Here is a 27892-nt window from a genome sequence, read left to right as displayed (position 1 = left end):
GAAGCAACTATTGAGAGAATGGCTGCTGAAAGGTCAAGTTAAAAAGTAAAAGTAAAATTTACATTTTCTTCAGCTGGGAAAGGCTCTTAAAAACTCCTGTCGCCTCCAGAGTGGTGATGTCATTGTTGTTGAGGCGGCTACAGAGAGAAAAGTTGAAACATTTTTAAACCAATAAAAAAAAAGAATCCATTTGAATTCACAGTCCAGATATGTGCAACAACTTTGAGTCTCTTTCATATAAAATTCAAAGGAACATCATGTTACTTTCTCTACTTATTTTCATGACTTCGTGAGCAGCAGTTTACAACAGAGTGTTCTTCCTGATTCCTTACAGTTCAGTGGTGGATTCAGGGATGTGCTCGGGGATCTTGGTGAGCTTCAGGTTGGAGCAGTCCACCACGTTGGACTCGCAGCGGCACTTGGGAGGACACACCGGGTCACTGTTACACGCATTGTTCACACGGGTGTCCTCTGTACCTAAACAGGACAACACAAACATTCTTGTAACAAAAATAAAATGATATCCGCCTTGTCCCTGAACCAACCCAGGCACCGCACTTTCCCATGATGCTCTCAGTCACGCATCTGCTCCCACTGCCGCTGTATTTGAGTGGTTTGTCCTGTTGTGACCTGGGAAGCTGCTTCCCCAAATAATCTTTAACCTTAGGAGTCCTAGAGAACATCCTGCAGCCCTCCTGCCATTCACAGGAGGGAGATAAATGGGTGAGGGCGGGAGGATGGTGGGGTGAGGAGACGAGGGGTGAGTTATTTTAGAGAGGTGATAGAGTGGGAGCAGTGGGGTGAAAAGAACAGTGGCAGGGGAGATTGAGATAGGGATGCCAAAGAGGATTTGGAAAGTCTGCTTCAATGGAGCAGAGAGAGAGAGAGAGAGAGAGAGAGAGAGAGAGAGAGAGAGAGAGAGGGGATGGTGGCTGAGAGGTGGCTGAAATGATGCGGAGGGAGAGTGAGCAGACAGGTGGGGTCGAAGGGGAGGACGCAGGAAGAGCACGAGGGACATCAAATGCATGCGGGGAAAGAAAAGGTAGACAGAGAAGACGGATGAGAAAAGAAGTGGAAGGTGAGTGGCAGAGGTGCAGAGAGAGGAGGAGCAAGAATGAGGCGGCGAGGGGGGGTGTGTGGGACGTTTTCCTGCACCACCTCCGTCTATGAATAGACGTTACGTGCCAGAAAGCGTGCTGAAAGTTACATCATGGCTGCTCAATAATGAAACAGAAGTTGGAGCCACTCAGAACAGTGTATGTGTGTGTGTGTGTGTGTGTCTGCGAGTGTATGTCTTGCCTTTGCGTATCTGTGCGTGTAGAGTTTATGTGTGTGAATATGTTCCATTTAGAGGGAATAGCCCTGAATCTTGAGTCAGGATATCGCTGTGTCCCGTTGGCATGCGCACGTCACTGCACCTCTCTGCCGGAGGTTTGGAGATGACGTCAGCCGGACGGCGTGGGGCTCCCAACCCGAAACCATGAGGAGGAAAACCTCAAACGACCCAGACAAAATCCTACAGCTGAGAATCCAAGATCCGTCCAAATAGACAGAACGGCATTTGAAACCAAAACCTAACCCCAAACCCTCATCGTTGACTTTATTAGAATACGGTCGGAGAGTGAGAAAAAAAGTGAATTGCTTTTTTTACGGAAAGACTTCCTCTGCATGCCTGCGTGGGTCAGGACTTTTCTCTGGAAATGTGCCCCCCCCTCTCTCCGCGTGGCTCGCCGGAGCGTGCACAGCAACGCGGGTCATTAAGGAATTGTCCTGCCAGACGACGGGACAAGGCATTTCCTGCTACAGGGGAAGCAATGAAAGTAACGGCACAGCACTTTGATCCTGAGGATGTAGAGGAGCCAGGGGAGGACTTGTGAGCCTGAGTCATCATCATCGTCACAAGTGCGTGGTGGCGACACTTTTACTGTCGGCAGGCTGAGAGGAAACCGGAGAAAACACAGAGGAGAGGGACGAGGTGTTCTCCGTCACTGAGGCACAACATGACTCATCTCTGGAGTTGTAGAAGTTTCTCACAGTTCCCCTGCAGCTCGGCTCCTCATTAAGGGTGCATTACGGAGTCCCTGCATGAGAACTCTCTGGCTGTGTGTGCTCAGTGCACCGATGTGTGTTTTGCGGAGGCTTTTTCTAGTTATCATTCAGGGAGGGTGAAATTCTCATTAATCACAATTGAGTTTGATCTTTCCTCTGCTTACACAGAACTCCCATTTGTTCTCTAAGCCAGTGTCGAGCTTTATCTCAGCTTAGCACACATTAATTCACACACACGCACGTACACACACACACACACACACACACACACACACAGGCATGGACAATGGACGTCTGCACCACACACACACACACAGACACACACGAGAGGTCCGACACACATCACCGCTCCTCCTAGTTATTTTCTTGGAAGTGCTCTTGTTAAGAGGTCCGGAAACATCCGCTGATAGGAATCTGGGTCCTCTGGTGGGCTTTGTTTTCTTTAGCGTTAACTGATAGAAGGGACACACTTTTCCTTCCCCTCTGTCCTCAGCCCCCCCCCCCCCCCCCCCCCTTCTGCCCCTCTCGGTGAGTGACTGTCTGTGCTCATGCCAAAGCAAAGAGCCATTTCCTTTGGACTCTATCTGCCGAGACTTTAAGAAAAACAGAGCTGAGGAGAAGCAGAAGCTCTCGCACATATATCACCTTAAATTGCACACACATAAGTGAAGCTACTCATGGGCCCAATTACCATTAAATACCTACGTTCCACTGCCACCAGTACAAACATTTCCACAGATTTTACACACACAGGCCCAATGCTTTTTCCGGGCAGACTCTTTCCTCTAAGGGTTCATCCTTCCTTCATCCTCATTAAAATATAATTTATTGAAACCTATGTCTTAAATCCCTCGTTGTGCATAAAAACTGAATAGTTGGCTAAAGTTGAACTGAGAAGCTTTGGAACACCTGTATTATCAACCGGCTGCTTATGTTCTTTGACTCGTCTGACTCTCCCCCACAAGTTCACCGTGTTCCCAGCTCTGTAAATAAAATGTTCCAAAAGGACCGAGGCCAAAATTACAATAACATGACCCGCGTTGTAATGAAACCTGAAATTATCCTTTAACCTCTGGGAGAATTTAATGTGAAATGAAGAGTGAGTAATGGAAAACCTGATGCTGCCACAGGGCTGTGAGTGGATGATTAAAGCGAAGAGAAAGGTGATGGGAAGTGTGAACATTTACACTCACCTGGGATGAAGTACTGCTCTTTGGCTGTGATGGAGAAAAGAAAGAGGGACGGGTGTCAGTGAGCATAGCTGTGGCGACGCTATGCTTCAGAACAGTCATATATAGAGTTTATATATGACGACTCATGACTCAACGTATATGACGGATAAACAGAGAAGCATCACACTGTCTCTGTGTATGATCGATGGTGGAGAAACGTCAAAGGAGGTGGTCAATATTTGGCTGTTGCTAAGGACGAGTGGCATGAGGGGAAGAGGGGGAAAAGTGAGAAAGAAAGAAAAACAAAAGAAGGGAAAAAGGACACAAATGAAGGAGAAAAACACACGTGCACTCCCGTCTTCACCAGGTCTAGCCAAACAAACGAGGCTGTAAAGGAGTGTGAAACCTCAGCAGTGCAGACTGCCAGACAGCATAGCACGCTGCATAAACACAATAGTGGGCCCAGGGGGGGGGGGGTTGGTGGTGCAGAGGACGGAGGGGTTAAGGGGGCGTGAGGGAAACTTGAGCCTGGCAGGCAGAGGGCGATGAGTGGGCGAGGAGATGGAGGCTGTGAGGGAGGGCAGCCGGAGGTTGGCAGAGGGCGGGGGGGGGGACGGTGGGCACGTGCAGAAACTCTAGCCGTAGTATACCCAGCCTCGCCCGGTGATCTCAGCCCAGTGCGGTTTGCATGTGAAACCAGACTCACTATGTGGTAATATGGAGGGGAAATGGAGAGACAGCCAACAAGGCCTCTCCCCTCTGCCTCAACTTTGTCTGGGGGAAGATATTGATTGAGGATAAGCGGCACGGCAAATGATGGGCCGTGTAAAACCTTCTGCCAGGAATGATCATTCATTAAATGTGGTATGAGGTGGAGGGAGAAATAAGAGATTAAAAAAAAAGCCACTCCCAGTTGAGAGAAGAGGAGAAGGTAAGAGAAGAGACAGGTAGAATAAAAAACACAAAAATCTGACAGACAGAGAGCCCAGAGGAGACATAAGAGACGACAGGGACACAGAGGCACCGGCCTACCGGAGCAGCGGAACTTCTTGCTCTTGATCTGTCCGATGCGTTTGTTTGCGAGTCTGCGTGGGCTGGCGCAGCGGGCACCACTGGTCTCAATGGGGTTGGAGCGCAGGTAGTCTGCCAGCCACTTCAGATTACAGTCACAGATGAATGGGTTCTGGGCCAGGTGACTGGAGGAGAGAGAGAGAGAGATGGGGAGAGGTGAGTTGGAAAGAAGGGTGAAAGGTGAGAGAGGTAGGGAGAGGAAGAGAGGGAAGAGAGGGAAGAGACAATGAAAGGAGCACTAATGAAAACTGCTAAAAAGTAGAGAGTCATATTCTTATATTTTAACATAAGCACCATATACTTACAACTCTAACCTGGAACCACAAGAACCCGTCTTTGTATGTGTAGATTAGCAATAATTTATCATCATTATTTATTGTATTGATTAAATTCATATCCTAATATGAGCTCATCATGTTAGAGTAAAAGTTTGACATTTTGGCATTTATTTAGTTATTTTTCATTTTATTACTCTCTGCAGGTTAGATGAGCACCCCCATGTCTGTACTGTCTATTGGCAGCTGCTGCTTAGCTTAGCATAAAGACAGGAAACAGGGAGAAACAGCTTTCCTGGCTCTGTCTGTCAATAACAGAGCCATAGCAGATGTTTCCCTGGGATGAGCTGAGCTAACCTGTTTGCCATACGCACACGGGAGAGTGATATAGATCAACTCCCCATGCAGCAAGAAGGTGACCATCAATTATTTAACAGTGTTTAAAGACATTTCAAATTGTTTATTTTATGTATGATAGATTTTGTGGTATTCTGTATTAAAAAACTAACACATGTGGCTTCTTATGCTCTTGTTTCACAAATAGTAAGAATATGGTCCAATACAATACATACCAGTAACATAGAGCGCATCACTTTGATAATTTCTAATATTGATAATTGTTTTCATCAGTGTGTATTTGTTTGTGTTTTGTGTAGCTGTATGACACTATGGGACAGATTAGCACTGAACTAGGTAGAAGGATGTAGACTGGGTCAGAGAAGGACCCATTACATTTTGGTGGGGATTTGGAAAATGGGATGGATCCAGAAATTTTTTATTATGTTTTTCAAAATTCTCCTCGAATTCTTGAGAATAAGAGTTTATACGTGATTTTGCTCATAAACCGTTATGGTTCTTTTAGAGGCTATAGTTGAGCTGCTAGTGAGTTGCATTGCAAAAATATTCTTATTGACATATCCGACAAATCTCTCAGCCCAGGTAAAAGAATATGTGCTGCCATCCAATTACTGTAGCCAACTTCAATGACCAGAGGCTGCGAGGGTTTGTATTCAAGTGTACTTTTGACTGTGGTTTCAGAATGCAGGCAAAAAAAGAAGCCTATTTTAAACTGTTAAACCCCTCTTTATGCAAAGTGTATGTGTGCAACAGGTGTCTTGCATGTCTTCTGTTTTCAACTTGTATTTTTTTCATCACGCTATGTGTTTCAGACTTTGTTGGACGTGCCACCGTGTGGGTTCGATTGATAACAGCGTGAGGTGGTGCCTTGTTTATTGGATCAGAAAATAGGAGGCCTTCATTTGGACTTGGAACAGTGCTGGTTGCCTTTTTGATCTCCTTCTGCCCGTGTGTGTGTGTGTGTTTGTGAAGATGATAGATTTACTCTCCTCTCTACCTCATGATTCCATTCCTGTGTTATTACACAGACCTGCGCGTAAACAACTCCTGTGTTGGCTCATGTTTTATGGTGACAGCTCAGTATGTGTCAGAGAGTGTGCGCAGCAGAAGGTCTGTGTGTGTGTGTGTGTGTGTGTGTGTGCGTTTGACTCACAGGGTCTGTATTGCGCGCAGTGAAGTGAAGGTGCCCTTGGCGAGGGTTTGGATCTTGTTGTCGTAGAGCGATAGCAGGGAGAGATTCTGCAGGTCCTGGAAGGCGTTGGCACGTACGCAGTGGATCTTGTTGGCGTTCAGCAACCTGGGAGAAAAGAGTGAAGAAAAAAAAAAATGCGAACGGTAAAAGGCGGAAGGGAGAAAGATGAGGAGGGAGGGAAGAAGCTTGTCAAAGTTTCTTTATACAATCATTCATTATGCATGGTAGAAAACTATGCGCAGGCTTTATATGAAGGTTATGACTCCTTCACAGAGTGGGAGGAAAGGTTGCCTGGTTTTCAGTGTACGTGCGCAGTGTGCATCAGCAGAGAGTGAAGTGTGTGTTCCACTTACAGCAGTTGCAGGGCGTAGAGGCCATCAAACATCCCCTTGGGCAGGTCGGTGATCTTATTTCCATACAGCACGCTGGGAAATCACAACACAGACTTGCTCTAGACACGGGAAACGACAACCAAGTGGATACTTCTGCACATGCATATCAAACAAACTGGGCTCCGGGCCACTTACAGGGAGTTGAGGGAGCGGAGGCCCTGGAAGGCATCGGGGGCTACCTCCGAGATCTGGTTGTTGCTCAGGTCTCTGTGAGGAAGAATTAGAAATTTAGATTTCTGGGGGTGGGGGGGGAAGTCAACGTCTTTTTTTTTTCCCCCTGTGGGAGGTTTGACCCCCAACGTCAACTGAGTATCGCCCTCACAGGAAGGTGGGGTGGATGTGAAGCCCCTGCTCGTGACAAGAAGGCAAATGTAGTGTGAGCTGGATGAAGATGAGTTCCAGCTCTCCCATATCTGATGGTGTGTCCCTTCGGGGGATTTGATGAAATGAAGCTGGTTAGAGTCTTGTAGCCAATCAAAACATTTACTTGTATTATTTGTGGCCTATGAACCAGCTCTGTGTTGTATCATGGTTTGTGTGTACGGGTAAAAATGGGGAGCAATCCAAACCGAAATACAGTAGACTGCCTCCGAACATAGCTGTCGTTAATAGGATCCACAGGCCTCCCCCCACAGGATAACCACTAAGCCTATGTGTCTATGTGTTTATGTGTGCGCATGTGTGTCTACGCGAGCAGACGCAACACTAAATGAGGAACAGTGGGACAGAGAAAGACAGATGGAGAGAGAGAGTTAATGGAGTATGTGGACTGAACTCCAGTCGACTGGATACCTTTGAAGGAAAATCATCATGTGGTGAAGAGGAGGGATATTTTCTCATTTGGGGGTAACAGTTAAATAAGTACCCATTTGTCTTCTTGCAAAGGACTTGAGGTTTCTTGGAAACAAAAAAAAAATTGTGGCAAAGGAGCCAACATCTGCAATGATGTGTGTCTGCAAACACTAGTATGTGTGTGTGTGTGTGTGTGTGTGTGTGTGTGTGTGTGTGTAGGTGTGCGAGGGTTGGTACGGCATCCATCTCTTTAAGGACTGGTTCACGTGTAGGTCATTCAAACCGGGACAAGGTGAAAGAGTCTGTGTGTGGTTGGCGTTTAATGGGAGGAGGAGGGTCAGGAGCGGCATTGCACACATACCTGCATGCGCCACAAATAAACAAACAAATACACAGACAAGCAGGAAAGTATGTAGAACCTATTATTATCTAATGTTGCCTCATTACTAATTATTTTACTATTTTCCGTGCACACAATGTGCCAGAAACCAAAATGAAACACTGCAGAGCCTGACCCAGATGAGTGACCATATTCATCATGAAAGATGAATGCTGTCTGCACACAGTTCGCACTGAGACTGTTGGACATGGGACAGGCCAGTGAGGGCACCCAGCCAGCTGAATCAACAGAGGCGCCGTGGGTCAACACAGACACGCAGACGTACATTGTTGTTACTAAAAGCAGAACCAGTAGCAGCAACAATAGCAGGTCGTGTGTGTTTGGAAGACCAGATGGAAGAGAGCAGCACATTTTCACTGCCGCTAAATCTGGTTTGTGGATGTTTGATGAAAACCACAGGATTCTGGAGCGTCTCCCACAACGAGGTGTAACTAATAGTATTTTCTTTAGAAAAAATCTGGTTCTGGCTCAGCTCAGATATTAAGGTTTTCACATAACTAACTGGGAAATCCTGACGTGCTTGATTGAATCCCCAAGAAATGGCCAAACAAATGCCTGTTATAATTGCACTGTAAAAGATTGTAGTGAATTCCCCTTGAGATGAGGTTGAGAACTACTCTGATAACACATCAAATTTTTAAATTATTTTATTTATTTTTGAATTGCCGTTAAACGCATAATATGTATATATAGTATATTCGGCCGAGATCAAGACAATAGCAAAAGACGTAGTTTGATGATGTCATGAAGCACAGTGGAATCATGGGAGTTGTTCTCTGAGGCACAAATCATGTTAATGATAAGGTAATGTATTAAAGTTTTATTCATGATAGGCAGCAAATGCCAATAGTTATTCATTGTTCCATTACGTGTGACCGATATAACAATGAAAGGAAAAAACTGCCGACTGGCTAATTGGCTAAGTGGCTAGCAGCGTGTTTCTCCATCATTCGTCATTTGCCACAGGTAAAGCTTATATGAGACATAAAGGCGACCAGAACAGAACTTTATTAGCTTAACAAGAACTCAATTTACTCTGATATATTATTTTGTGCCATTTAAGATTAGAAAATCTTCATGTTTGACTGTTATCATGACACAAGATATTTTATATAATGTTATTTTTCCCAGTTTGTTTGATTTGTGGTGTCTATAACTTTACTCCGACATTGAAATATGGCCTCGCTGAGTTCACATTCCGTTTCAACATGGAGTTGTGAAATAAAAAAAACATTTATTTTTGGGAGAATAAATATTAATTTCCCATGCGGCTCCACTGGAGCTACGATGAGATAGCAGCTGCTCAGTATTCACCTCGTCTGAACCTCACGCTGTCCCGGGAGTTGAATGATAAAACGGCGAGGAATCCTCTAAAGAAGGGCAGAGAAACTCCCTGACCTTCCGTTTCCTCCGTCGCCCTGCTGGTATGTCGGTCAGGCCTGGTGCTGTTGGAGTTATGGTTTTGGCCGACTGGTGCTGGCTGGCTGGTTGACCAGACAGCTGGCTGACTGGACCCGCTCAGTCTCAGCTCTCAGTCTGTCACCGTTCACTCCGAGCGAGAGCGAAGCCTCAGCCTCATTCCGGCACACTCTGCTTCTCCTCCACCTCCTCCTCATCATCATCATCATCATCATCCCAGCCGCAGTTTACAATTTTGCCCGCGCAGGCCCAACACGCACACAAACTGGACACAACACTCACCAGGGAAATACCAGTGCCCAGCAGTGGAAGACGAGAGCTGTTATTATGCTCGTGTAACATCGGAGTGCTTGTGTTCCATACCACCCTACGTCTGAGAACAAGAATATGTTCTTTAGGCCCTGACAAAATAAATACTTCATGCTCCTCAGCAGCGGAATGAGAGGACTGCCAATTGGCGTTTCTTTTTTCAGCCCTCAACTTCTTGTTCTCATCTGTATTATTTAGCCCTGAGGTGAGTGTACTGCTGTACTTACATCCTACGCAGTTTCTTGTAGGGCGAGAAGGCTCCGGGAGGAACAGACTTAATCCCATTCTGCTCCAGACGTCTGGAGAAGAGACGAGAGGGGAGAGGAGAAGGAGAGGAGAAGGAGAGGAGAAGAAGAGGAGATACCATCAGTTAACCAAACAATAGACCTTTCCATGGCAACAGTGCTGAGTAATCCCCCCCATAACCTCTGACCCCCAGTGATTGGCCTGATTATATTAGGGAGATCTATTCCCCAGCTGTAATAGGTCCAGGCATGTCGGAGTCATAACATCCTCAGAACCAATAAACAATCGGAATACTAAAGTGCTGTGGAAAAAGACTGGAGGGGGGCTCTGTCTTGGTTTGTACAAGGGTGTTGAGGCCTTCAACTTAAAAGTCATATTTCTTCTTGTTATAACATTTACAGTTTCCAGCACTTACGTTCTCACATGACATCCTGAAATCAATAATGATCTGACTGGTTCCAGTGAAATTTGTCTTCATCCTGTGGGTTGTCTGCAGAGTGTTCGGTGAAACCAGTGCAGGGTGGTGAAATATGACTTTACTTAGTTTACTCTTTATTTCCCCCCTGTGAGCTCAAGAGCCGCTGACGCAGAGTTGACAAGAACAAAGTCCGACAAAATCTCGCCATAAAAAAAACTGTCAGAGAACCAAAATGAATATATAGACGAGCATTGCACTCGTCCATTTAATACAGAACAGTCACAAAGTCTAATCAGTCTCAGATGGGCCCAGGGAAACAGACATCACCAAACCCCATTAGTGTGGGCATGCATGTCTGTGTTCTCAGGCCGGCTGCTACTTATGTCCCAGCTCGGTCCCAGAACAATTCCCTGGTGGAGCTGACAGGGGGCTGTTTATCTGCAGGTCAGTTCACAGCTTTTAAAACTGTCCTTAACAAGGCTTAGCAGGGCCCGGCGGGAGCCAGCTGTGGGCCCGTCTGCTGGTCCCACCGTGCTGCCTCCCAGCAGAGGAGCTGGCGGCGGACCAGGAGGACGCGGCCCTGCATGCATGTGCGAGGAGCGACGGAATCTAAACACCGTCATTTTGCCACTGCAGGAAAAATGTGAAATATTTTCAAATGAGCAAAACCCCTCGGCAAACAAAAAAGCTGTTGATAGATTTAACTCTCCGCCTCTTAAGTGTGTGATTTCTTGGCTCGGGACCATTTCCACTTGATTTAATTATTCTGTTCGAGACGTTTCAGATTTATCGCGTGCCTCTCGGGCCCGAGGCTATCGCTCTGTTTATGTCTATTCATGGGGGGTAAATGTTTTGTTAGACATTAACCACAGCCATTTAACGGTTTTGAATTTCCAAATTTTTCAATCAAGAATCCTTGTCCTTCAGAGGAGTGGCCTCCGTTTATGCAGCGATATGGAGGAGAGTAATTGGCATTCTTAGGATAGCAGTGATTCCAGACCACAGATTCCTGCGGTGGCCACGCTCTCTCCGTCTGTTTTTCGCCTGCCGGTCCCAATGTGTCCGTGGATTTACAGCGGAGCGACAACGCTGTGGTTCCTCTGCCCCCACCATGCGGCAGAGTGTTGGGCCAAGTGGCTTTAGCGCCCTCTCTCATCAGACCGTCTGTCTGACTGGCCCGAGCCAGTCTGGCACTCTACATGCTGCTTGCATGTGTGTGCATGTGTCAGTGTCGGACGCGTACGTGCTGTGGTTCTCCAGTGTGTGTCAGCATATAGCAGAACCCTCTGGGGCAGGCGAGGGCACAAACCCGCACACAGACACAGACACAAACACACAAACACACTGCTGGGTGACAACTTTTAAGGCCTCACGTTGTCGCTCGTCGCAGATCGATTTGTGCAAGCAACTTAATCCCTCCAGTCAACAAAGGAGCCGTTTGTCCGATTTGCAGAGGAGGAAAAAAAAATCAATGGTTCCAATCCAATTTATCAGACTGAACATTTGTATGTATGTCTGTCTTTGTGAGTCTGCGAGCCGGTGTTCCTGTCAGCCCAATCAATGCTGTTCATCCTTTTCATTAGGGTCTAAGCATGGTTTTCATTAAGGGGAAACACATTATGCCTTTGGGTATTCACCCAGTCAGTGCGTGTGTCAGAAATGGATGGCAGGACCTCAGCCGCGGATGAAAGGCGGAGGGGGGAGATTTTTTTTTATGGCAGACTTCAGTCACTGCAGACAGAGACTATGGTGCATAGTAATCTGTTGTGGTGGTGTTTAGGCCAACTGGGCCTGGTCTCGCAAGAGAGGAGTACATAAACCAGCTCACATCCTCACAGCCAAAAACACAACGCTGGCATTCATTAGGGGGAGAAAGCAAGGCAGGGAGGTTGCAATTCTCCTATTTGTACATAATGAGAGCAGCATGTGTGTGTTTGTGTGTGTATGTGAGTTTCCGAGTGCCTCATTAAGAAGGCATTAGGCTGGCCTTGATACCCAGCAGCCCGCCTTGCTGTAATTGAAACTGATTTTATAATGAACTTCAAGCACAGATCAAACCTGCTGCACCAAATTACTGAGTCAACTCCCCCCCCCCCCCCCCTTCTGTATTTATTCTTTTGCCTGATCTTCGTCCTCCAACCTGCCTGTGGTAATTTGGCAAGCCGAGGGAGAGAAATGGAGGAGAGTAAAAAATCCAGAGAGGGGAAGGAGTGAAGAAGAGCGCTGTGTGAAAATAACCTGCTCGATACGGCCCCGATGGGCAGGACAGAGTTTCACCCCGGTCTTGTAAAAGATGAATCAGGGCATAGCAGAGTTTATTAGCAGGACGCGGTTAAGTACCAATTACACGTGAAGGGCAGGGAGACTTTTAAAATGTCTTTACTCATCTGCTGTGCAGGGAGAAAATCTAATGTCTATAAAACCTGTTCTTAGTAGAGCCATCGTTCAGCTGTCTCCCTGTTCTCCCATCAGTGCTGCTGGCAACTTATGGGGATCATAGATCACACCAGTCCCCAATGAGACGCTCCACTTGTGGAACATTACAGGCGGAGGTCTACAAATCATGAAACATGCCAACAACTGAGACTGAACTATTCACATATCGATACACGGGATGTGTGAGAACTTTTAAAATGATTTTTAAATGTCTCAATATATCGTGGGTGGTCATACAATAAGACAAGAACACACAGAAGTGTGAACTGCCAGTCCAAATTTGGAAACTGAGCTCCAGGAGAAATAGGTCAGGGTTGTTGGGGGAACATGGGATCTGTGACTTCCATGCTAGCTGGGTATTTATAAACAGACCCCATAGGGAGGAGGAGACCTAGAAACTTGCTGTGTCCTCCTAAGCATACACATGCTCCTCCAAAGATCATGCAACACGACCGCTGGCTCTCTGCCTCCACCCTCCCCTTTCCTCGCCGTGCGTAAATCGAGAAGTTACTGTGCCGTCTCCTGCGGACTCCTGCCAGGGGGCATTAAACCACTGATAGAGAGTGTAAAGAGAACCACCCTGAAAAGTCTTGCTGTGCATTCCCATGAATCGCAGAGCGCTGATAGCATGTGGGCCGTAAACAGTTAAGGCCCAGACAGATGTTACGGGACTGATAAAGCGAGGGAGGGATGATGGCCAAGCACTCGCACGCAGTTCACAGCCATCTGAGCCGGTGAGAGCCTCCAGTCGGAGTTCTAAAGTCTGCACGTCTCTCTCAGCGAACTGCAAATGGATGATCCCGCTGCCAGGTGATGCATGGTGAGCGGAGCAAGCTGGAACGGCATATAACGTCCATGTTTAAGTTCCCTCAGCGTTGTTAAACCCCTGCGTGAGTCCACACCGACAGATTCAAATGGAAATTCATATACACATCTTTAACTCAAACAAGTGCCCTGCGGAGCGAGGCTTCAAAGGACAACGCATTCTCTGAAAGCCTCCTGTGTCCTGTTCTGCTGCTCAATCAGCACTTGTGTGAAAAATATATATACATGTCCTACATATGAATCACATATCACATCTTATGGTAATGGTAAGTAATCTTATGCATCAATATAACCAAAAACACTACTCTGTGGTGTGCATGATGGATAGCAATAAATACAAATTTAGTTTTATCTGCAAATTGAATAAACTAAATAAACATTTGATTTATAAAAATGTGTAATAACACATTATCCACTTGGGGGAAGGAATTTATGTGTTCAGATGCCATTAGATTATGACAAAGCTTTAACAATTAATAATGTAATCCTGTTTTGAAACTTATAATGGTAAATATTAATATAGTATGTTTACAAAGGGTTAAGTTGCTTCTGTTCTCAAACATGCCAAGTAGTCTATTAAAAAAGATACATGAAAATGTTTATGGAATAACCATATAAGGTTTAGAGTTATTTAAATCTATATATAATTGGGACAAGGAGGACAGTGCATCTGTATGTGCTAAATTTGGCCTCTTAAAGATATTTAATTGACCTTAATTGACTTAAATGTTCTGTGCATGCTTACATCTCTGCCATGGTGTCGGGCAGGTTGGCCGGGATGGCGGTGAGGCCTTTCCCTCGACAGTCCACGATGTTGTTGCTGCAGGTACACATGGCGGGGCAGGAGCCTCCGCCCGTGCTGCACGGCTGCAGGCTGGAAGACTCCTGGTGACCTGGTGGGAAAAGAGGGAGAGAGAAGAAGCTGCGTGAGAGGTGAACAAGGAGGAACATTAGACGAGAAGAGAGGAATATGCAGCTTCCACAGGTGGATCGGGTTGGGTTAAATCTTAGCAGCATGACTTTCAGCTGGATTACAGGGAGAGATTGTTTGCCCGAGGATTTGCGTGGTGACACGGAGCAGCTCTTGCACTCAAGTGGAGCTCAAACGGTGTCATCGGCCCTTTGTGCTTGCTTTGTAAAGCGAATGGCAAATGAACACTCATTCCCCGAGATGTTTTGACATTGAGAGAAAGAAATGAAACATCCCTCTCTTGACTTTATTGTAAAGCTGTACATCCTCGAGAATGAATGGGAAAGAAAGTAGGTTATCTATTAAAGGAGTGCCACGGAGAGGAGGAGAAAGACGTGAACAATAGAGATGGTGGGGGGTGTAGGCGATTGATGGCCTCCCAATAACATCCATTGATCTCACTGCAAATCTTCCTCCTGAGTCTGCGTTCCCTGGGCGGAATTGATGCCATTCTGCACATTCAGCTTTACAACCCCCCCACCTCTTCACTTCCATTTGTTCTAAAACATTTTCAACTTTTCAATTTGCATACAGAGCGCGCAACCCATCACACTGTCTCTAGACACCTGTTCAAATAGCTGCGGCACTGTCAGCGATGTGGTGAAGAGCGGGCGCTCGCGCTGCCGGTACGCCGTGTTTGGTACGTGTGTTGTGTGGTCGCGCGCGTGTGTGTGTGTGTGTGTGTGTGTTAAAGATGTGTGTCTAACCCAGATAGAATGAATAAAACAGACTTTTAAATGGCCTCATTTACACAGCATTACTAATCCAAGTTTCAAACCATGAATATTTGATTACCTTCCTATCTATTGCTCAGCTTGTGTGGAAAATACTGGCGAGAGAGAGAGAGAGAGAGAGAGAGAGAGAGAGAGAGAGAGAGAGAGAGAGAGAGAGAGAGTGTGATGGTGAAAGTCAGCGACAGGGAAATCACGGTGCTCACAACTCCACTCCCTTAAACAGGGAGTTAAGATCGCTGCCAAACACCCAAACTTTACCATGAGGTCGGCGGGTTTAGCCATCGGACCATTTAGCTATTGACCAATGTTTGAGGTCAGGTTTCATGTCCGTGGCTGAACGGTTAACTGAAGGGAGGGGAAGCTCTGACGGAACTGGGAAGCAGGTAAACACAACAAATAGCATCAAGAGTGCGCAGTCGCTCAACCTGCGTGATCTGAGGCCCTGTGATCTGGTATGGCATGAGGTTTGACACATCTGGGATCAGGTGTAGGGCAGAGAAGAAGTCCCCTCGGATCTAACATGGCACATTTGACAGGTCTGGGATCAGGGAGAGTGCACAGCACAGCTGGAGAGGCCTTAACAATGACAGCTCTCTGACAGGTATACTTGAGGTGAGGCTGTTTGATGTGCGCTCGTCCCACGTTCTGTCTTAGTGCTGTTTCCCCCATTAGATCGTTCCCCCTCCGCCGTCGCTGCCACTCTATTCCCGTCCCATTTCCCTTGTTTTATTTGCTTTCTTCTCTCTCCTCGTACGGCTGCTCTTTCCGTTCTCTCTCTCTCTATTTTCAGCCTCCCCACATCCATATCCCTGCCACTGCAGCCCATTACCTCCCGTCCTCACACACCTTTACATTTAACCTCACTCCCCCTTTTTTTCCTCATCATTTCAAAATGTTATCATTCTCCTTTTTTCCATTTGTCCCTTCCCTTAAATTACCTTCTAGCACAACAGCAAGCTTCTCCCTCTCTTCTCTCCCCCCTTTCTTTCTTTTCACAGTCACTTCTTCCCTGTTTCCCACAGCACAAGTTGTATTTTATTCCACCCCTCAAGCACTTTATTACTTTATTGCTCATTGCCCATTTCAAACATAATATTTTTATTTCATTTATTATTCCTTGGGAGCAGTAATTCACTGCAAGAGTCATTAATTCTCTCTTCTGTAACCCTAAATTAGCGCAAGCAGCATGTGAATGATCAGGGGCGTGTACATGGAAATGTTTTGCTTGGTAGATTCACTGCAGGAGCCGCTCCGACAAACTTAAGTCGCTCTAATCTAAACTCCAGTCAGAGGATTATGAATAATTACGATGAAAATGGTAGAGGTATTTATGTTAAACCCTCATATTTTCCTGATGTTCTCCAAAGGAGCTAATGGATACAGACACAAAGTCCTCTCACAGTGAAAAATCTTGTTTTCCTCTGTTCGCATAAAATAAATAAGACGATTTTCTGAGAGAAGCTCGAACTGCTTCGGGGTCTTTGAAAGTGAAGATGAAAACGGAGAGAAAACTCAAATGAGCTGGTGGTCATGCACCGGAGTCTGTTTACCTAATTAAAATTAAACCAAGAAGTGTTTACTCTGAAAATAATAATTCTTAAATCAAATATTAAACCAGATTTAGTTTTTTTTTTCTTTTTCTAAATCAATCTTTTAAAATTCATAGCTTCTTTTAAATATCGAACTCTGGGTTGATGATGAGAAATGACTGCCTGGAAAAATGTGATATTAAGCTTCAAAGTGAAGCAGTAAACGTGTTGCTCTGCTCGTTACTGACAAAAATGTCCAATATTCCAGCCGAATACAGGGAGTCAGTGAGTCGTGATGCCGAGAGCGCTGCAGCATTTTATCACATTTTGCAAAAACGAATAACTCGCTGTACCCTGTTTCTCCTTCTCCTGGATTTCACAACAACAACTCGCCTCTCCCCTCCCTCCTCTCTGCTCCTCCGACACAGCGCCACCCCGCCCCAAATCCCCCGCAGGTGGCCTGGCCTGGTCGCAACACAAACTAGTTAACACGCAGAAAAAAAACACACTGTGCTAAACAAGTGTGTGTGCGTGTTTGCGTGTGTGTGTTTTATGTGTATGTGCCAGTGAGCCAGCTCCTAATGAGTCCTTCACTGGGAGTTCAACTTCTGGTCACTCATCCACTCAAGGAGAAACTGGGAATATGTGTTTGTGTGAATGCATGAATACATGTCACACAGAGAGGCAGAGAAACAAAGCCATAGTTTTTGTGTCCATCCTGTTTGTTTTGACTGATAAATTGTAAATGATCATTCGCTATTGAGACTCCCAGAGAACCAATCAGTGTTGATCTACTCACAGTTTTCTTAAATAAACCACAAAACCAGTTCGTACAAGAGGAAACGTGATATCAGCACGTTTCATAGTCTCCAGCTGCCAGTCATGCTAATCCTCAACTTTCTGTGTCTTCAACCAACCAGACCCCAAAGTTTCCCCGACACCCCCCTGCTCCCCTTCCGTATCATTACACTCCCACGCCTTGAGTCTCTTTCCCTGGGCGATGAATAGTTAATGATCTGTGCTGTCACGCCGTATGGCTGCGTAAAAATCACAACCCATGGAGAGAGAGGGACATACACCCACACACACAAACACACACACCTACACCCACACAAACACACACACACACACACACACACACACACACACACACACACACACACATATAGACAGACTCGCTCCTCGCAGCTGGTGTTGAGAATGAGATGGCCTTGTGGGGAGTGAAGGTTCTCATGCTGTTTTTCCATTGTCCTGATATGATAACCCCGGTGCACGCCCACATGCACATGCTCTCTCCCTCAGTCGCTGCAAGTTCAAAGCCACAGTGATCCATGTGCGAGGAGGTGAGAGGTCATGAATAATGACAACTGAGGAGCGGGGTACTACTGTCAGCGGGGGCTCACTTTGCGCCAGCTGTGGGTTTTTATACATGTCAGGCATATTTTCCTGGCACTGCTGCCAGCTCCTGAAAGCTGGAGACACATGAAAGGGCAGGAGGAGAGAGCCAGGGGGCTGCCCGGCGGCATGAGGAGCGGTCAGGTGGCTGCCAGGTGAAGACACTGAGACAATCACAATGGGTCAGTGTAGGGAGGAGAATATTTACGAGCAAGAGCGAGGGAGGTTTTGGCATGAGTGATCGAATGATCTGATCAAAGTAACCATCTGTTGCAAAAAGTTTCTCTTTTTGAGATGCTGGAGGAGAATAGTTCCCTTTCCTCTGTGCATGTTAATGACTTAATTAATAATAAACATGTTTTCAGACATGACCTACGGGTAAAATCTGGAGAATTAGCGACAGAGTTTACTCAGAGTTTGCCTTTCACACATTCACTACGCAGCGGGAGGTTCTCTACACAACGAGTTCACAAAAGAAACAACTCGCTCGCAGTGAATCCAGCGGGCGAACCCCATGCTGTGTTCAAACATCCACTTCTCCTGGATTTCTACAGACTTTTTACTAGAAGAGGCCAGGTTGATAAAGTCCATAGAAACTGAGTCCAGTGCACGTCTGAAAGCAGATTTGATGTTACTCTACAAGTCTTACCTGAGCAGCTGAATTCGTGTTTCTGCACCTCTGCCACATTGAGTCCTCTGAGCTCAGGAGGTGTGGTGCACTGGGTGAATAGACCAATTGTTGGCCTCTGTCTGAGCCACTGGGCCAACCAGGCCAGATGACAGTCACAGTTGAGATTGTTGGAGTGGAGACGGCTGTTAAAAAAGCAGAAAGTATAAAATAAATGAACATGGATGCATTAACAGATCTTCACCTCTTTGCCTCTTTGCTATCTAAAATATCTCCAACTGAAAATAGGATAAACAGCATCTATTCTTTCCTCTCATCGCATCACATCCCTGTGGGGAAACACACTAAATAATACACTTCATGGATGATTGTAAATGGCACATTCTAAAAAGAAGGAACGCTAAAGAGGACTTTTCTAAACCCAGCACTCCAAACACAGCATTCCAGGATTGCTGTGTCTGTCTAGAATAACTCTTGCTGTGGTGCGGTGGACCTCTGGAGCACATATGCTAACTTGCAAACCCATGTGCACAGACATACATGTGTGTACACACAGAGAGGCTATATAATGCAACCCCACGGGGAGCGAGGAAGCCCAAAGAGTCACCACAAGAACAGTGGAGTCACGGCCCTGAGCATTTTAGCTCGGATAATTGTTTTAATTTGTACTAATTTCAGATTTAGTAATCACATACGAGGCACAATACACAATAGGCTGCTGGGGCTATTTGTGTCTATCTGGGCATGTTGTTGTTGTGTGTGCTTTAGATGGGGGGGATAATGGCCCTTGGCAATGCTACAGACCCCTCTGTGGTGCTGTTATGGCTGCCTCCCAGCAATGCCTGGAATGATAGAAACCTATCTACTCCCATTCCAGCATATGTGACTGCTGCATTGTCTCTTCTGTGCAGTGTTTGTGGAATAAAGTTTTATCTTAGAGTAAATCTCAAGAGGGGTAGTGAATTGTCGTGGTGGCCCAGGTGTGACTTACAAGGTTCGGAGCTTGGGCATGTGGTTGAAGCTGGAGACTGGGATGCTGCTGATGTTGTTGTTGTTCAGCGTTCTGTAAATTAGAAAAAAACTGAAATTACCAAACATGTCAACACGTTGTCAGCACGGGGGGTAAGAAATGTGGTTTTCAAATTTATACTTCTAAAAGAGTTTGGATGCGCCCGTCCTTTTCCGTTCCATCTTTATAAATCCATCCCCCCCTCCTCCCTCTCTTTTCTCTCCATCTCTCTTTGTGGTGTCCCACTGGGAATAACACCTCATTCCACACAGATGGGAAGCCCTCGCACCTCCCACGCATACGTACAGTCATGCATGCAAATGTACACACGCGCATGCACATACACGCACGATCACAAGAGACTTGTAGTCCGAGAGATGTACAACACACACACACACACACACACAGATGCACACACACACACACACACACGGACGCACTTCTCTCGAACCCTGGGCATCAGCTGCAGAGAGAGAATCAGGTAATTTCATCAGCCTAATAACCCTTTACCATTTTTCAACCTGCTCCCCCTTTTAACACAACCTGTCCTCCTCCCCCATAAAACCTATGCATACAGACGCCGTCAACACGCCCCCCCCACCTCTGCCTCTTTCACCGATATGACAACCCTATCACTACATGTGCAATCCATCCATGCCATGAAAGCAGCCTTTAATGGCATTTTATTTTTTGTGGTCTTCCCACCCCCTCAAAAGAAATCCCCCCCCACAAACACACATGCACAGCTCCGTCTTTCCCCATCAAAACAACAAGGCTGTCAAAGTGCCTTTGTCGCTGCGCGTCCACATTGTTTCAGGTGGAGCGTTCCAACAGAAGCCTGTGATTATGAGTTTTGACAAGGGATGATTAATTAAACGTTCTAAAAGCTGCACAGCGTGGTCGTCCAGGGTGGCACGCTCACATGAATGGGATTTTTTAGCTCCGAGATGGTCGGAGCTCCCTTGTCAGATGGCCCCCGCCCAGGGCTGGATGGGGTGCAGAGGGAGGTGGTGGGGCGGGTAGGTGGGGTGTTAATGTGATGGAGGGGAACGCGTCTGTCAAATGTGTGGAACAATGAGTTAATGGAGCTTGGCCTCCGTGATGCAGGCCCCCCTCACGAGGCCCACTGGGGGTATTTTGGCATCCTAACCGAGGCCATACTAATTAAAGGCCTGTGCTATGTGTATATATTAGCTGTGGTTATTGGCAGGACAAAACAAGGTCTTCACTTATCTCGTTTCTTCATCAAACTTGAATGGAATGGTACAGGGTGGGGCTGGATGAAATACCACCACTTCAGATACTTACAGCACTTCCAGGCCCCTCAGAGCTCTGAAGGCTCCATCCTCGATGCAGGCGATGTGGTTTTTGTCCAGCTGACTGCAGAGCACGCGGAGGGAGAGAGAGAGAGGCTTTGTTACACAAGACACACACGCACAATCTTTCAGTCTCCCCGTGGAGTAGTTGTAATCATCGATACTGTGAGTGGTACACTGATGGACCATGGTAAATCGATACTGGTTTAGTCACCGCAGCTCAAGTAACCCCAAGAGCAGCGCAAGGCGACTTTACTGGTTGTTTATCTGCAATGATACACAACGTAAATCTGTGAGTGCATGTGAATGTGCATACACTCTGGCGAGGATGTAAATCACAGTTGCTACGAGACGTCTTTGGGGAGCTGCGTGTGTGAGCGCGAGGTAGGTAGTCTACTCCATCAGAGTGATATACAATCCACTGAACATGCATACACAAACACGACTACAGAGGGCTGTTAACCCATACAGAAAAAACACTGTGAGCATGCTAGAATTAATCAGAGCGAGTTGTGAATGAACAGGAGCTACGTGTGATTTAAGGGGATAGTTCACCCAAAAATGAAATTGCACTCACTTTCTACTAACCACTATGCCGATGGAAGGGTGGGTGAAGTTTTGGAGTTTCAGGGGTAAACAGCATTGCTGCCAAATCCAATGAAACTGCACCCACCCCTCCATCGGCATAGTGGTGAGTAGATAATGAGTGAATTTTCATTTTTGGGTGAACTAGCCCTTTAATTGTCACTGATCAACTGTCACTAACGAAGAAAACATATTTTATACACTCGTAACAATTTCAAAGCCATATTCATTGTTTCCATCCTCTCAAGCTTGAATATGTTTGCATTTTCTTAGACTTGAATGCCATTGAATATCTGTTTCTTTAGCTTTTTAGGCTGACAGAGCCCAAAAAAGAAACATCTGTAGACATCATAATCGGCTTTGGAAGCTTTTGATGGGCATTTGTTTTACCATATGCAAATATTCTATAGATTACACAATAATCACTGATGTAAACTATAGCAGAATGCATTCCTCCACCAAGACCCAACATGCCCTTTAAATTCAATCAAGCTTTCACACACTCAGTGTTGCTTACATATAAACAAACCAACAAATGCACAGGGGTGAAAATGGAACCTGGACGGAGGTAATGACCTCTAAGTAAATGGGTTCCTGCTGAAGAGGGCGAGGTACTCACAGGTTTTTGATGTCTGTGGCTCCTCTGAAGGCTTTTCTGGGGATGGACTGGATGAAGTTCTCACTCAGATCTCTGTGGAGACAATAAGCAGACATGAGTTACACATAACTTACACTGCACAACGTGAGTCAATGTCCAGGTTTGGATTTGTTTGGAATCGGTACAAACACATTTGATCAACTTCCTGCATAAAGGCCGGCTTTCAGAGTTAAAGCAGTTTTTTTCAACCAGAGCTATTCCCACTCTGTTCAGTCACCTCCTTGTTACCACAGTCATCGGTGTAGAACAGAAAGCTGAGGGCAGTTTGTTTCCCTCTCTAATGTGCACCAAAGCCCTTAGGTGTTACAGCATGGGGAGCTCTGCTCACAATGGAGTGGTTATTTTACAGTGGCTGCGAGTTATCCAGTGTTCACTCTTGCTATAATTTGTTCTCTGTGCCTTGACCACACTGCGGTGTGAGGTGACCAACTCGCTGCCTGCGCACAGACCCAACAAGCAGGCAGCAGGGCAGCGACCAGCGAGGGGTCCTCACCGATCCTGTGGGGCGGATTCATTAGGACGCGGTTGCACAAAGAACTTTATCTTTGGGCTGTGTGTGTGTGTGTGTATGTGTGTGTGTGTGTGTGTGTGTGTGTGTGTGTGTGTGTGTGTGTGTGCGTGTGCGTGCGTGTGTCCAGCACTTGGGAGGGTACAAATAAGGCTTTTGAAAAGTGCATATGTGTGGAAAGCAAGAAAGTGACGGAGGGGAGGGGAGGGTTGGGGGGGACGGAGAATGAGAGAAACACAAGTAGCCATAGTTCTAATTAGCGGAGTCTTTTGTCTGCCATTTAAATGGTGAGCTAACCTCACTGTGAACGGCTCTGTCGCTCCTCTACACACACACACACACACACACACGCACACAGACACACACAGTACACAGAGAAACTGTAAGGCGCTGTTAAGGCTCCTGCCTTGAAACACACAAACATACACACGGAGGGCTCCCACAGCACAGACGGACGTAAACAAAGTGCTCATGGTCGCCCACAGAGAGGCCAAAGTTCAAACCAGCAACTATAAAACTACACAAGAGTTTTTTCTAAGGGTCCTGATGATTATTACTTTTTTAATATTCATGTACACCACAGCACACAATCCCACAATGCACTCAACGAGTATCCCCCACTTATAAAACTCCAGGGGGTGATGTTAAAACAATCTCCCATGACTGCCACAACACATCAAGCTCGCACAGTATACCCAATGGTCCGTCCTTGGCATGAATATTGCACATTGTTTCGGTGGGATACAAAAGATGGGAGCAGAAACCCACCACAAGCGGTTGTGTTGTGCAATCTGTCTAATGAATGGGTGGTTGTGCCTTTATGGTGCAGCAGAAATTAAAAGCGCTCTGTAGGCCGCGGCAAAATACATCACAATTAAAAATGGAATTTGTGTGTTTGCTTTTTTTGTTGCCTTATTATATTAAATCCAAGACAGCTACTTAACTTTTACCGAAATAAAATATTGCATTTTTCTTCCCACAGTTCCCAGTGTTTCATGGGAAATCAATGCGTGTGTACAGTGAGTGGATCAAAGCGACTAACTTGTTGGGCCTTGCCCCATCTTTACACTCACGCCATTAGAAGACGGCTGTTTATTTAACGTCACGTGACCATAAAATGAGCACGGTCGCAGCTTGGGAAAACAATGGTTTTATTCTCAATCAAATGTAACGCAATGCAAGCACGCACATCGCCGGCCTGTCATCAAGGAGAGCATAAATACTCCATCTGATGGCACGCTCTTATTTTATCATCTGAGCTTTCATTCCCTCTGCAAATCTGTAAAACATCTGCACTCGCCTACAAAGTCCTGTTATACAGTTAGCACGCAACTTAAGCGACTACACAATAATAATCTATCTGCTCTGCCACATTTTGCAGAATCCCAATCCAATCTTCAAACCAGCTTCAGGCCTCCTCACTCACTGGCAGGAATCAGAGCAAAGAGCAGTTGAGCTGCTTCCAGCTCTTTTGTTCTACTAGTGGCAAAACAGCCTGATAGCAGAGTTGAAAGCTGAGTCAGTCTGGCACCCGGCATATAATGGTGCCTCTTATCAGGGCGGCTGCTCCGAGTGAGCGGAATGCTTTAGCTCTACCTGATGACTAATTAGTCCTCTCACCTTCCTGCCACACACACACAGCTGAAACACACGGCGATGCATGCCGTGGTGCAGACACACTGTTAATGACCCTCTCCCCCTGGACATCTGGAGTGCGGCATGTCTCCTCTGAGCGCGTCTGGATGTGTGTGTTCGGCCCCCGGGTTACAACAAGAAAAGATAACAGATTGCCGTGCTAGGACAGAGATGTTGGGGAGCCAGAGGCAATAGTGGCAGCAAGGAGAGAGAGACAGACAGAAAGACGGAGAGACGAAGAGAGGCTGGAGTGCGGGACGAGGCGAGAAGGCTCTGACAATACGAATACAATGAAATGTGTGTAAGTAGTAAAATCAAAGCTCTCGGGTGGGATCCACACACTAAATCCTCCGTAATCCTGTTAGCACGCTGTAACGCGATTGGCTGGAGTGATCTATATGCTCCCACTTATGGCGCTGTTTGATTGGATTAGATGCTAAGGTCCTGGGAGGTCGCTTCATAACTGTAGGTCTGTTCTGGGACGACGGGTGCCCAAAAAACTGCGCCATGACAACCCCAAATGATGCTATCCACCGTGCCAGAGAGTCTGCCTTTCTCCCAATTACATCGGCTTTCTCCCTCTGCCTGATTCTTTCACTCTCCTGTCACATCTAACAGAATAATCACAGTGGTCACGGTTTGGAGGCTGCAGTCTTCTGTGTCCTTTTGAGTATTTATCGTCGGGTTCATCTCCTACGGGAGCCAGAGCAGCATTCAATTTAGCAACGTTACATTTCTGCATTTACACGTTCTCAAAACGGCAAACAGGACATTTCTGTGGGAGACCGTGCTGTACTTTGCATAGTCTGTGGTTGCCCCTCACTGGTATTTTCTAAGCCCGGGCCCGGCCGTGCTGGCTCTGAGAGGTTTGACATTTCTGATTAGTTTGGAAGCGGATTTTCAGGGAAGCGCTGATCCCCTTCGAAAAACAGACAAGAGGAGTCACCGCAAAAGAGGGATATTGGCCAACCCTAAGTCATGACAGTAAATTTAGTGTTACAGCCCCCCCATTTCCGGAGTTTGTATTTCACATATGAGGGACATTCTCCTTGGAGCGAATTTAAGGAGAATATCCGGAGTTCAGTGCATGTCTGAAAGCAGCTTTAAAAAGATGAAAAAATCTAAAACAGTTTCCCTCCTCTCTGTTGTTTTTTTAAAATCAGCATCAAATCCTTCCCCCCATTGAGTATCAGGCCAAATCCAGTTTCCAAAATGTGTATTTTGCCTCAGACTACAGCCAATGTGGGGGTCATCAGGTTGTGAAGCTGGAGAGCCGACAGAAGCAGGAGCACAGGTCCTAACCCCCAACTTCACTCCACTCACAGGCCTCTAGTTCAGGCTAAAAGGATTCATGGAAACCTTCAGGGCCATGCACCCTCCACTGCCTCCACTCTGTCCGAGCACTCATTACAGTGCTGTTAAAAACGACCCCGCAGCCTCCAGCCTCAGTCCAGGCTTCTCACAGAAGGCTGTATAATGATGTCAGACCTGCAACCTTTTGTGTTTCCTCAGGTCCTGCACACACCATGTCGACCAGTCTGTTTTCATTACAGGTGTGTGGAGCAGTGCCTGAGCGAGCGAGAGTGAGTGTGTTCAAACAAATTGGACCTGGTATGGATTTACCCTTAATGCACTGCATACCCCGAAGTGGGCAGTTAGTTCATTAACGTAGCCTGGCTCTCTTTAGGTGACGTTGCTCACAGTTCATTCCTATTGTGGCCCTAATGATGGAGCAACACACATGTTTTCAGGTGTGTTCTCGCCGTAGGAACTGCCGGCCCTGCAGCGCGCCGCATGCGATCAGGATATTTAGGGTTTATCTCACACAAGACCTCAAACAGCAGTAACGTTTAGTCAGTGTAAAGCACTCCGACAATAAAGTCAGCTACTGATATGCCTGTTTACAAGAATCCCCGCAGAGTCTATATCTGGAATAATGAGCAATGTTATCAGACATAGCTCAAGGCGCCTGGTCTGGAGATTAGCCGTACGCCGAATGTAATGTCTGGTTCCTGTCTGATTCACATCATTAACCTCTGATCTCTATCACAGTGCACTGCACTAATACTGTACACAATGGGATGTTAATACCAGCAATCCGAAAAAAAGAGACAAATCTGTGTAAAGAGATTACCATATTATATGTATGACAATCCCACTTTCAATTCTTATAACTGTATTTCCTGACAGCTAAAGAAGTTTGTGGGGAGGCTGCAGTGGCTCAGGGCTGCAAAGTGCGAGAGTGCCTGTAATATACAGCTTCTAATGCACAAATGAAAACATGCACATGTGCGCACTTGCCTCCACACAAACACATACAATTGTGTCTTTCATATCTGAACGATTTCATAACCCTGTGCCTCCACACTTGGCAGATAACGATGGATCATAAATGACACAATTTGATCTGATCTTTTTTTAAAGGTTTGATATACGAACGCTGTCCTTTGAGGTGATATGTGGACATGTGCATTTTAATTCAATTACCTATCTTAACACCTACTTTACTACTTTCTTTCTCCTCCTCTCTGTTTGTTTGTCTTTTTCGGTCAACTTATGCATCATGTAACTCGAGAGGGACACATTTTTTCTCACTGTAAGGGCAAGTAAGGTTGATTTCTTAATAACAGCTCTGGAAAATACAATTTCAAATGTTTACTTAAAGTTTTGCTGGTAACAGTCCCACAGCTTCGCAGTCACAGGTCAGCCCGACAGTCGAGCTAAGAAAACATTTTTATCCCTGTAGCATAATGATTAGATTTCATACTGATAAAAACCGGCCGATCCTGAAAAGAGGCGCCTGTTTGGTGCTCGTATATGTGCCAGTGGAAGAGCAATTATTTTAACAGTGTGTGTTTGTGTGTGCGTAACTAAAACAGAGTGTTTGTTTTCTTGATTTCTCGACTCGACCGCATGATAAGAAAATGTTTATCCTCGCCAAAAATGCCCTTAATTTCATTCCGCCGTTCAAAAGGGGGAGGAGGAGACAGAGAAAGAGAGCGGCAACGTGTCTGATTACTTACTCATTAAGAGAGTTAATGAGGTGTGTGCGGGCTGTTAAAAGAATGGCAGTGTGCTGCCACTAACTGCTAACTACCTTCTTCCTCCCTGCACGGTTAAGAACCCACAAGACACACACACACACACACATAAACAACCACACACACAAACGGAGGAGAAGAGAAGTGGCTGAAGATGGAAATACAGCAGCAAACAACTCAAGATGCAACCGCAAGTAATGGGGCAAAAAAAGTTATTTATGTTTAAATCCATATTTTGTCTTCATCTAAGGCAAATGCATGATTTCTCCACGTGAAACTCTATTATTCACTGCATTGACTGAGCTTTGAAAAGTTACAGGTTACCTATTAGCACAGATTTGATGTTGAAGTGTCATTTTATTTGTCAGCACTCTCCTAGAAGCTGTAATGAATTATTGAGAAAACTTGACCTGACTTAAACTCATCCTAAATCCCTTTAGACCTGCGTTGAACTTGAAAAAAATCTGCTCTCTCCTTCAGTGATGAGACACCAGCAAGCAGGAGCAGGAGCAGGGAGGGGAAGTAGGAAGT

General features: G+C 46.0%; 1 protein-coding gene across 1 annotated transcript in view; it reads right to left on the bottom strand.

Annotated features, from left to right (window-relative positions):
* slit1a (slit homolog 1a (Drosophila)) overlaps window positions 1-27892 on the bottom strand; it is a 94774-nt gene that overhangs the window by 16879 nt on the left and 50003 nt on the right. Inside the window, exons 5-17 of the mRNA XM_053436984.1 lie at window positions 22139-22210; window positions 20927-20998; window positions 19601-19672; window positions 18631-18794; window positions 14099-14246; window positions 9656-9727; window positions 6644-6715; window positions 6470-6541; window positions 6078-6221; window positions 4254-4417; window positions 3243-3266; window positions 333-477; window positions 63-137 (exon numbers count right to left, since the gene is read on the bottom strand). Coding sequence (XP_053292959.1) covers window positions 63-137; window positions 333-477; window positions 3243-3266; window positions 4254-4417; window positions 6078-6221; window positions 6470-6541; window positions 6644-6715; window positions 9656-9727; window positions 14099-14246; window positions 18631-18794; window positions 19601-19672; window positions 20927-20998; window positions 22139-22210 — 1296 coding nt within the window. The remainder of the gene's footprint in view (window positions 1-62; window positions 138-332; window positions 478-3242; window positions 3267-4253; window positions 4418-6077; window positions 6222-6469; window positions 6542-6643; window positions 6716-9655; window positions 9728-14098; window positions 14247-18630; window positions 18795-19600; window positions 19673-20926; window positions 20999-22138; window positions 22211-27892) is intronic.

Source organism: Pleuronectes platessa, chromosome 12 (genome assembly GCF_947347685.1).
Source record: "Pleuronectes platessa chromosome 12, fPlePla1.1, whole genome shotgun sequence".
Lineage (NCBI taxonomy): Eukaryota > Metazoa > Chordata > Actinopteri > Pleuronectiformes > Pleuronectidae > Pleuronectes > Pleuronectes platessa.
This window is presented reverse-complemented; position numbering and strand designations above follow the sequence as displayed.